Below are 10,901 nucleotides of genomic sequence, written 5' to 3' on the forward strand. Positions count from 1 at the left end.
AGACCAGCTTAGGAGTACCTTAATTAAGTTAATAACAATGTACCTACCTATATAGTTTAAGTTAAAAAAAAAATTGGCTCTCAAAAGAAATTTCTATCATTGAACTGTTGATATTTGGCTCTGTTGACTAATGAGTTTGCCAACCAGTGGGTTAGGGGTACATATTCTGCTTTCTCTGGTTGGTCCTAAATTGGAAGCAGGGACAAAAATTAAGGATGAGACCCAGTCCTGCCCTTTGCACACATCAGTTTCTCCTCCTCCTCCTCTCCCCCCTCCTCCTCCTCCTCCTCCTCCTCCTCCTCCTCCTCCTCCTTCTCCTCCTCCTCCTCCTCCTTCTTCTTTTTCTTCTTCTTCTGACACTGGTTCTGATTTGTAAGGGCAACTGTGGTTATAGTGTAATTCTTTGCTGAAATCTCTTAACATGAGAGTTTTATTAAAAAGCTGAAGCCAAAGTAACATTTGGGGCTAGAAGAAAACAGGTATTCCCCATTTTATAATTTCAGAAGAAAAAGGCTTTTAGAACCATCCTTAAGTGGAGATAATATGAACAGATGAGGGCTTATTATGTGGGCTTGGTTGCCATGAGCTCTTGATATGCAAATCTACTTCTGAAAAGGCATTTAAATTTGGAGACTGAGAGATTCTTTCTGGCGGTGTGATCCTGAATGCATTACTGATCTTTCTGAGGTCTCATAAATAAAGGAAAGGCAATGATACTAGCCCTCATTGATTTTGTAGATTTGCAGCCCTCTTGGAGATTTCATGTATACAAAAAGTATTCTGAGCCACCCACTTTGCTAGCAATGCCTTCATTGTGCAAATCTGTCATTGGCCCAGCTGCCTGCTCTGCAGACCTCTTATCAAATGCCACTAGGCAAGCAAGGGTGGGCATCTCATGTTGGTTCTTAACCTATGGCATCTACTACTCCCAATTTTAATCATACAGGGCCTACAAAATAAAATTTAAACCTTGAATTGGTATCAAAGCCCCCAGTCTATTCTTAGTCATAAACAAGCCATCACTCCAATCTATCATTGTCCCCTGAACATACCCATCTTGACTCCCATGGCTTTCTGTTGCCTGGGATCTGTACCTCTTCGTTTCCTTCCCCAACTCACCCTTGACACTGCTTTGCTTTAGTTTTCATTCTTGAAATGTCAATGCAAGTCTCACTTACTCCAAGGAACTTTCTCTCACTGCCTTAGTGATCCCTCTATTTCTAAATAACCCTCCCTTAGCACACCTAGCTTCCTCATGCTTTTGATAAACGAGTAATAATATAAATGATGTTTCTGGTTATTATCTAATTACATTGTTTTCTGAATCTTCACTGGACAGGACTTTTTGTATGTTAGTAATGGTGTTTTATCACCTTTAAAAATATTTTTATTGATTTCAGAGAGAAAGGGAGAGGGAGAGAGAGAGAAACATCAATGACGAGAGAGAATCATTTGATTGGCTGCCTCCTGCATGCCCCTCACTGGGTATAGTGCCCAAAACCTGGATACATGCCCTGACCAGCAATCAAATCATGGCTATCTTGTTCATAGGTTGATGCTCAACCACTGAGCCAAACTGGCCAGGCAGTGTTTTCCCACTTTTAACCTTACTATTGAGGATTATATGTTGTGTGTTTCATGGCTCGATGAAGATTGGTTGAGTGAAATGATGAACATTGATTAGTGTGTTAAACCAGAGAAAGTAGTTGGAAAACCAGAGAAAGTAGTTCTTGCTTGGTCTCAATAAATAGTTGCTTTAAAGTACTTCAGATCATGCCAGGACCGGTTTGGCTCAATGGATAGAGCGTCAGCTTGGGGACTGAAGGGACCCTGGTTCGATTCCGGTCAAGGGCATGTACCTTGGTTGCAGGCATGTCCCCAGTAGGGGGTGTGCAAGAGGCAGCTGATCGATGACTCTCTCTCATTGATGTTTCTAACTCTCTATCTCTCTCCCTTCCTCTCTGTATAAAAATCAATAAAATATATTTTAAAGTACTTCAGATCAGGAGGGAGAGCTGTTGGTAGTTTCATCTTTATTATAGCTGCAGCTGCAGTAATTCATGGGGGAAGGAACAGCTTTTAGAATTTTATTCTAAAGGAAGAACAATGACAGTCACTCATGCTCAGTATAGGGTTTCAAGTCTTAGAAAAAAGATAGGCCAAGCCTAGCTCATTGCTATCGGAGAGGTGTTGTCAAATAAACTAGACAGGTGTGTGTGTGTGTGTGTGTGTGTGTGTGTGTGTGTGTGTGGTGGGGTGATGAAGGGGGGGGCAGAGCAGATGAGCCCCACCAGGTGCAGGGAAGTCATTTCAAGCAATAATCCAGCTGGGAAGCTATAGCTGATGACAGATTCTGGGCAGAATGGTGTGTGGAGAGCAAGACTGAATAATGAGGAATAGAGCCCATCAGCTGGGCCAATCCCACAACACTGAGCCCAGAAGTGGGTGTTGTTAGGAGGCCCAAGGAGACAAGGAGTCCTCCACCATTGTAGAACCTGCCAGCAGTGACCACCCTAAGTTGGGGCTCAGCGTTGGGTTTCAGGTCCTGACAGAGGGCCTGGCAGGATGAGGTATTCCCTGACGTGGAGAGCTTAGGGTTCTATTTATGGCTCCAGCATGGGAATAAGATACTATAGCTGAAATAGAGGTGGAGACAATATTGTTCTCAAGAGTAAAAACCCAGATAATCCAGATCCAAGTTTAGAGTTGGCCTCTGAGGATGTGAGTAAGGATGACTGTAGATATAAAGAGAAAGGATGTGGAACTTGATGATGGTGTATGGCTGTGATGTAAGAAACCGAGGACCAGAGAAGTGTGGTGATTTCAATGTCCAGTCACATTTCTTGTTGGCAGTTGATCTAGGCTTAGTTCCAAGTTCATGTGATGCTCCCAGGCCAATGGTAGAGTGCTTATTTCAGCTTGCCAGGGTTTTCAATGGGGTCCTCAGTTTCCATGGAGGTGCCCTGAGGCCAGTTACAGGAGTGAGCGATTAGGAGGAGGCATTCAATGTGCACAGATTGCACTTTTCTGTTTATTATTGAAGGATTCTTATGTAAGATTTTTTATAAAATTATTTTTATTGATTTCAGAGAGAAAGGGGGGGAGAGAGAGAGAGAGAGAGAGAGAGAGAGAGAGAGAGAGAGAGAGAGAGAAACATCAGTGATGAGAAAAAATCCTTGACTGGCTGCCTCTTGCACCCACACTGGGGATTGACCCCACAACCTAGAATATGCCCTGACTGGGAATCAAACGAACGCTGACCTCCTGGTTCATAGGTCAAAGCTCAACCAATAAACCATGCTGGCTGGACTAGTGTAAGATTTTGATTGAAAAATTCAAAGCTAAAAAAAAGCTTAATAGTGAGTTTGACAATGACAGTTACAATTTACATCCCTTTCTGAAGTGCTGGATTTTAGAGAAAAATAGATGCCTAGAGCTCAACAGCATGACAATATAAAAAAAATCCACCAGCATAGGAAAAATTCTCCACAAAGGGTGACAATACAATAGGCAGAAAAAAATGTGTGCCTTCACCAAGGGATTTTGTAAGGAGCTATGACATTTTAGATTCTCAGGAAGTTGCAATGGTTGTGTCTCCATTGTGATATGACCTTTAGGAAATCAATAAAATTTATTGTACCTTTTCAGTGTCCATTGTATATACTTTGAACTCTAGAGGCAAGAATAAAACCATTTGAGCTAGGTCAAATAATATATGGGTGTGTTATGTTTTTAGAACCCAAGGACAGAAAATGCAGAGCATCTCAGTAGAATCAGAAGTCAAGGCTCTTCTCTTTGCTGTGCAAGGGCTTTTATGGCCCCTAAGGGGCTTTATGGCCTCTATTATTGCTCATTTACCAAAAGCATGAGGAAGCTAGGTGTGCTATGGGAGGGTTGTTTAGAAATAGAGGGATCACTGAGGTAGTGAGAGAAAGCTCCTTGGAGAAAGTGAGACTTGTATTGACCTTTCAAGAATGAAAACTAGCAGAAACCAGTTTGGCTCAGTGGATAGAGTCAGCCTGCGGACTCGGGTTCGATTCTGCTCAAGGGCATGTACCTTGGTTGTGGGCACATCCCCAGTAAGGGGTGTGCAAGAGGCAGCTGATCAATGATTCTCTCTCATTGATGTTTCTAACTCTCTATCCCTCTTTCTTCCTCTCTGTAAAAAATCAATAAAAATATATATTTAAAAAAAAATGAAAACTAGAGCATCTTTCTTCTACTCATCTATAATCCATAATGACTGGCAGGTCACTTATTTGACATCACATTTGGATTACATTCTCTATGTGAAAATCCTTGGGTCAAAATTTTCAGAGACAGACATTAACTCAGCACAGTTTACAGAATGATTTTCTATAAGTGATATCTCTATGTCAGATCCAATTAAGTTTGATGGAGGAAGAGGTGATTTTATAGGTTATGAGGAAGCAGGCAGCAAGGCTATGATAGGCTTCTGACCTTGGAGGGGGTGCAGGTGGGGAGACAACAGTTGGTGTCTCTACAACAGACTTCCACAGAGACAACAAAAATACTGTACTTTGGAGGGTTCCCCAGGATGTTACAAAGTGTACTATTCATTGCTGTGCATGTTTGAGAAGATTATAGAGGCTACCAGACAGCTCTTACCATTTTAGTAGTTATAGTCCATCAGAGATCCTGAGATGCCAGCATTTCCCTAGACGTTCCGTCTTCCAGCGTCTTCACAATAGAAACAATATTCCTACAAATGGGGTCTAGTTGTCAAGTCAAATGACTAACCAAAGAAGACCTCAAGGAATGTATTCATTTGGTTTTACATTAGACATAAACTTCCTTGCAGTGTTGAGAGAATGGGCTCTGGAGTTCTACCAAATGTAGAACCTGGCCTTACTAGGCAATAATCACACAGCCTGAAGCAGGTTAGTTAGCCTCTCCAAGTCCCCATTTCTCCGTTTGTGAAAACCACATGGTGGAAAAGAAAATATCTTCCAGGGTTTGTGAGGAATATGCCCTGAGAACAATTTTGATCCCTAGCAATTACTAAGTAAATATTCCCCAGGATTGTCATCATTACTGTTAATCTCCCTTTCATGTCTTATAGATTCAAATGAATTCAAGTTTTCACATCAATTACTTCTCTGCCTTCTTCACAGATCTTGCCCTCACTTCATCCCCAGATCTTTGCAAGGGCTTGTTAGTTAGTCAATTGACTTCAGCAGTGTTGTGCTTTATGCTTTGCACTTACCCATATTTTCCAGCATATAAGACGACCCCCTAATTTTACAGTTAAAACGTAGGTTTAGGCCTATATTCGCTGTATAAGACTACCCTCCACTTCAAAGAAAAGACTTACTTTGCCATCAAGATCTGCAGGTAATTTTTGTGCAATTTTGGTCTTTTGCCCCCAATTTTCGGTTGACTTTTTTTTGTTTCAAAAGTTATCTTATACGCCGGAAAATACGTAAATCATTCTTACAATCAAAGATGGGACAGAGGATGCATAAGGAATAGAACCTTGATCTGATTTTGTGCAATTTGATGAGTATAGAGAGCATGCATTTCAAATCTTCCCTTTAGATGAGTTGAATGTATGCCTCTCTCCTGAAATAAAAAGAAGGCCCCTGATGATTTCTCCAGTTTAATGATCCATGTCAGTAAGATCTAAAATTGTCATCCTCTATACTGAAAAACATGCAATCTGTCCCTTGAGACTGTGCACAAGATCAGAGAACTGGAAAACCACAGGAAATGCTTTAAGCTAGATTCACTCTTGTTCTTCTCTCCTGCAGGAGTCAGGTTGCCCTGATGATCATGAACTTGACTTCTGAACACTGCAACATCTCAGATTGGCTGAGGCTTGAAGCAACAGTGAAGGCCTCTGTGTACGTGGTCACTTTCTCCTTTGCCACATTCATCACGATCATCATCATCGCAATAGTATCACAGAATTCAAAACTTAGGAAAGAGGTCCGATACATCTTCCTCTGCCACCATTTGCTGTGCATCTCTTCCTACTGTGGCCTGGGAATGGTGTTCCAAGGGATGAGGGCCCTGATGGCCAACAGCCCTGTGCTGATGTGCTGGTTGGTGTTTGGGGCCCAGATAAGTTTTGGAGAAGGGATCCTTTTTACTCTGGCCTTGATGGCTGTCAACACTTACCTGGTCATATGTTGGCCATTGAAATCTCTGTCCTTTGTAGATTCATTTAAGTATAGAATCCTGGCTGGGACTTGGATAATGATTATACTCAAGAATGTTTGCTTATTCATCATAGAGGGCACCAGCTCCAGTTCGGTTGCTGTTTTAAAAGTAGAGCCCCTTTGCCCAGTGATTTTCAATGGTATTCCTGCCAGAGCCATTGGCATGATTTTCTTTCTCCTTCCTCTAGCTATAATTCTTATAAGTTACTCTCTAATATATCAAGAAGGCAAACGTGCTGGCCATTTTAACAGGTCAAATATCAAAGCAAGGAAAACAGTCCTAATTCATTTTTTGCAGATCATCTTACATGTAATACCAACCCTGATATTTATAGGTTTGGGAAAGATGTGTGGAGTGTTTTTCTTTGCTTTAAATCTGGTGCTTTTTGGAGTCTTTTCATTTGGCCAGTGTTTTAATCCTCTGATCTATGGGCTCTGGAATACCGACTTGCAAAGCAGATTATGTCATTGGATATGCTGTCAACTGGGGTATAGTAGTCACACAATGAACAGCAGAGGGCAAGTTTAAACAAAAACTCAGCCATTTGGGGTCAATAACTCTAGTTCTAGTGGACCATCATCTAAGGTGAAGTACTTGCCTTTTATTCAACCTCAAATTGGTGCATTGACTTGATATTGAAAATAATATTAGCAAGTCAAAGTTTCATCTGGTTTACAAACTTTGTTGCTGCATACACTGATCTGTCCTCAGTGAAATCATTTTATGTCTTTAATTTTAAACTCCAATCAACATTTGGCAACTTGCCTTCTTGTGTGCAGTAGTTGAGCAACTTTTGAGAATGCTCCTGATTTTTAGTGACTGCGAAATAGTCCATAGTTGATATGAAGGAAGTAAGTTTCATTGTTCCCTTTATGATAACTAGGGATAAGTTATAACAAAGCAGAAACAAAATAACAGTGACTTTAGAAAGTTAGAGATTATCACTTTTTCTTATGTAAAAGAAATCTGGAGGTACACTATCCAAACCTATGTGGCAAGTTATTCTCAGGGCATATTCTCTTTTCCTTTGGTATGATTTGCATACTACCTACTGACCCCAGATGGCTGTTAGTGCTATCATTACATTCTCACTCCAGCTAACAGGAAAGAGCAAGGGGCAAAGAAGGGTCAGTACTTCTTCTGAAGACACTTTCTAGGAGTTACAGAAAACATTTTTTCTTACATGTAACTGGCCAAAATTTAGTTATATGGCTATGGACAAGTCATATGGCTTTAAGGGAGAGTGGGGAGAAATTTTAGCAAAGTATCGGGTCTAGTAATAATTAATGTCGTTTTTAAACATTCGTTTAAAATCTTGCTTGGCGTTGACTTGTATTGACATAACCTTCAAACACGTGGTATCTACAGTACGTGTGAAGTGCAATTAACAAGTTTTGCTTGAAAAAGTTTGTGTTTGGTTTGGTTTTTGTTGCAAAATTAGGGCTAAGAAGATGGCGGATGAAGAGCATATTCGGCACTGCATGCTTTACGAGTTCCAATTAGGAAGAAAAGCAAGTGAGGCTGCAAAAAACATCTGTAGTGCTCTTGGTCAAGATGCAGTTAGCTCCAGAAAATGCCAGCGTTGGTTTGAGAAATTTCGCGAGGGAAATTTTTCGTTAGATGACAAGAGTGGTCGAGGCCGTGTGTCCAATTTTGATCAAGAAGCTCTTCAAGCTCTTTTGGTGCAAAATCCTCAAATTACCCAACAAGAGCTTGCGACAACTTTAAATTGTTCACAAAAAACAATTTCCAATCAATTGCGTGTACTTGGCAAGGTCCAAAAGTTTGGAAAATGGGTTCCTCATGAGTTGACCGACAACAACTGTAATCAAAGAGTCACAATTTGCAGTTTGCTCCTCTCTCGTCAAAACCGTTTGCCGTTTTTAGAGCAAATTGTTACCGGAGATGAAAAAGGGGTGTTGTATGTTAATTTGAAAAGGCGGCCTCAATGGTTGGACAAAAATGAGGCTCCGCAGCCCACGCCAAAACCTGACTTGCATGCGAAAAAAGTGATGTTGTGTGTTTGGTGGAATTTTAAAGGAATTCTTCATTATGAACTTTTACCATCTAACCCAACCATTACAAGTGCAGTGTATAGTGCCCAATTGGAAAGGTTAGCCCAAGCTTTAAGAGAAAAAGAACCCGCGCCGATTAATCGGAAGGGCGTAATTCTTCACCACAATAACACACGACCGCATACTGCAAGAATCACTGCTGAAAAACTGCACCAGTTGGAAGGGGAAGTTCTCCCTCAACCTGCATATTCTCCTGATATTGCCCCTTCCGATTACCATTTGTTTCGTTCTTTGCAAAACTTTCTTCTTGGAAAAAAATTTAATAATGAAGAATGCCTCAAAAATGCATTGACCGAATTTTTTTGCATCAAAATCACAAGAATTTTACAACAGAGGGATTAAAATGCTTCCTGAGTGTTGGGCACAAGTAGTAGAAAACAACGGCAACTATATTGTTGATTAAATTTTGTTGTATTGTTTAAATAAATTCGATTTAAAAAAGTATTAGAAAACGACATTAATTCTTACTAGACCTAATAGTAGTGCCTTCAACTACCCAGTTAAAAAATAGAGTTCTTAATACTAAGAAAGAAAGAAATAATGGATATCCGGTAGCAAAACTATCTCAGGGGTCATTTTCTCAATAAAATAAAGTATAAAGGAATACAGTGGATGCATTATGATTGTCACAAAAATATATTCTGCCTTACAACATGATATACAAATACAGTGTTAACTGTTCAGAATTCCAGGAAACTTTGTGTCATGTCAATAGCTCTCAAAGAGAATGACATCAGTAAAGAGAACACTGAACTGGTTTAAATAGAATTAACACATTTTTAAATCTAAGAAAGTGTGAGACAGCAATATGACAAATTCTTTCAGATAACTTTATATATGAAATTTCTTTACATGAGATATCCATCTGTGAATCAGTCAGGATTCATTTCTAGAAACAGGAATTACCACTTTAGGCATTTAAACATAAAGGAGCTAATTCAGGAAGTAGATGCTTACAGAGTCACTGAAAGGGTTGGAGGAGTGGAAGTCAAGGCCACCATTCATTGATGTCAAGAGTCATCTACTGCAGCTGTGATCTGGAGGTCAAGCAGCTGCTTCCACCATGGCTCCTGCTGCCACATGCCACTCATAGCTCTGTGATTTTATTTGCCAAAATAAACAGCAACAGGAAGACATTCCATCCTCCAGTTCTTACACGATTGCCTCTGAATTGGTGAAACATACCTGGCATCCAGATTCTAAGAGCAAAGTAGTTTGGGAAATGTAGTTACCTCAAAAGGAGTGTGACATGAGGATGGAATGAGATCCATCATTACAATATTTGGCTTCATTTACAGGTAACAACAACAATAACTATGATGACAACAAAGAAAATAGTTATTTTTATTATATAATATAAGATAGTATTGAAGAACTATTATGCTCCCAACACAGTGTAAGCCATTTTATATACACTGTGCCAAATCCTCACAACAATTTTATATGCAGGTATTACTATTCCTGACTTACAGATGAGAAATACTGAGGCTTAGAAAAGCTTTGCAGGAGTTTAGAAGGCCAGCACCTTCCCTTTAAGACAGGATTTGGCCCAGGGTGATCATTTCATCATTACTAAAAGCTGAACCAATTGCTGGGGAAATTTGAGCCTTGCTTCTTCACTTTGCTTTGGGTACAGACCCCTGGCTGTGGAAAAGAGTCTTTTCTCACCTTTTGCTTTGACTACATTCTCCCATCCTTAGTACTCGCCCCCCACTTTATGTATGTATGTATGTATGCATGTATGTATGTATGTATGTATGTATTTATTTATTTATTTATTTATGTAAAAAAGCTATTCTTTTAATTTTTATTTAATTTATTGGGGTGACATTGGTTAATAATTTTGCATAGGTTTCACGTGTACAATTCTCTAATGTTATCTGTATATCCGCATTTTCCAGTGTATTAGACGACCCCCTAATTTTTACAGTTAAAACATAGGTTTAGGCCTATATTCGCTGTATAAGACTACCCCCCACTTCAAAGAAAAGACTTACTTTGCCGTCAAGATCTGCAGGTAATTTTTGTGCAATTTTGGTCTTTTGCCCCCGATTTTCGTTTCAAAAGTTGTCTTATACGCCGGAAAAAAACGGTATTGTACTGTGTGTTTATGGCCCAAAGTCAAGTCTCTTTCTGTCACCATTTACCCCCTCCCTGCTTTACTCTCTTTTATCTCCCCTCACCTCCCTTTTCTTCTGGTAATCAGCATACTGTTGTATGTGTCTATGAGTTTTTATGGGGATTTTTTTGTTTTGTTTTGTTTTGCTTAATCCCTTCACTTTTTTCACCCAATCCCCCAACTCCCTTCTCCTCTGACAACTGTCAATCTGTTTTCTGTATCTATGAATCTGTTTCTATTTTGTTCATTAAATTCTGCATACTAGTATAAGTGAGATCACATGGTACTTGTTTTTCTTTAGCTGACTTATTTCACTTAGCATAATGCTCTCCAGGTCCAACCATGCTGTCGCAAAAATTAGGATTCCTTAATTTTTACTGTCAAGTAGTAGTCTATTGTGTAAATGTACCACAGCTTTTTTTATCCACTCAGTTACTGAGGGGCACTTTCAAATCTTGGCTATTGTAAGTAACACTGCAATGAATATAGGGGTGAAGACCCCTGTTGTATTTAGATTCTAGTGG

General features: G+C 39.8%; 1 protein-coding gene across 5 annotated transcripts in view; it reads left to right on the plus strand.

Annotated features, from left to right (window-relative positions):
- The window catches only part of LOC118709479 (rhodopsin), a 36,028-nt gene extending 28,535 nt beyond the window's left edge, over positions 1 to 7,493 (plus strand). For 3 of the 5 annotated variants that reach the window (XM_036421596.2, XM_036421595.2, XM_036421598.2), the window contains one exon: positions 5,772 to 7,493. In XM_036421596.2, coding sequence (XP_036277489.1) covers positions 5,772 to 6,711 — 940 coding nt within the window. In that variant the 3' untranslated portion in view covers positions 6,712 to 7,493. The remainder of the gene's footprint in view (positions 1 to 5,771) is intronic. The other 2 variants (XM_045575335.1, XM_045575336.1) reach the window with 1 other exon arrangement.
- Positions 7,494 to 10,901: the final 3,408 nt, after the last annotated feature.

The sequence above is a fragment of the Pipistrellus kuhlii genome, unplaced genomic scaffold, assembly GCF_014108245.1.
Source record: "Pipistrellus kuhlii isolate mPipKuh1 unplaced genomic scaffold, mPipKuh1.p scaffold_m20_p_7, whole genome shotgun sequence".
NCBI lineage: Eukaryota > Metazoa > Chordata > Mammalia > Chiroptera > Vespertilionidae > Pipistrellus > Pipistrellus kuhlii.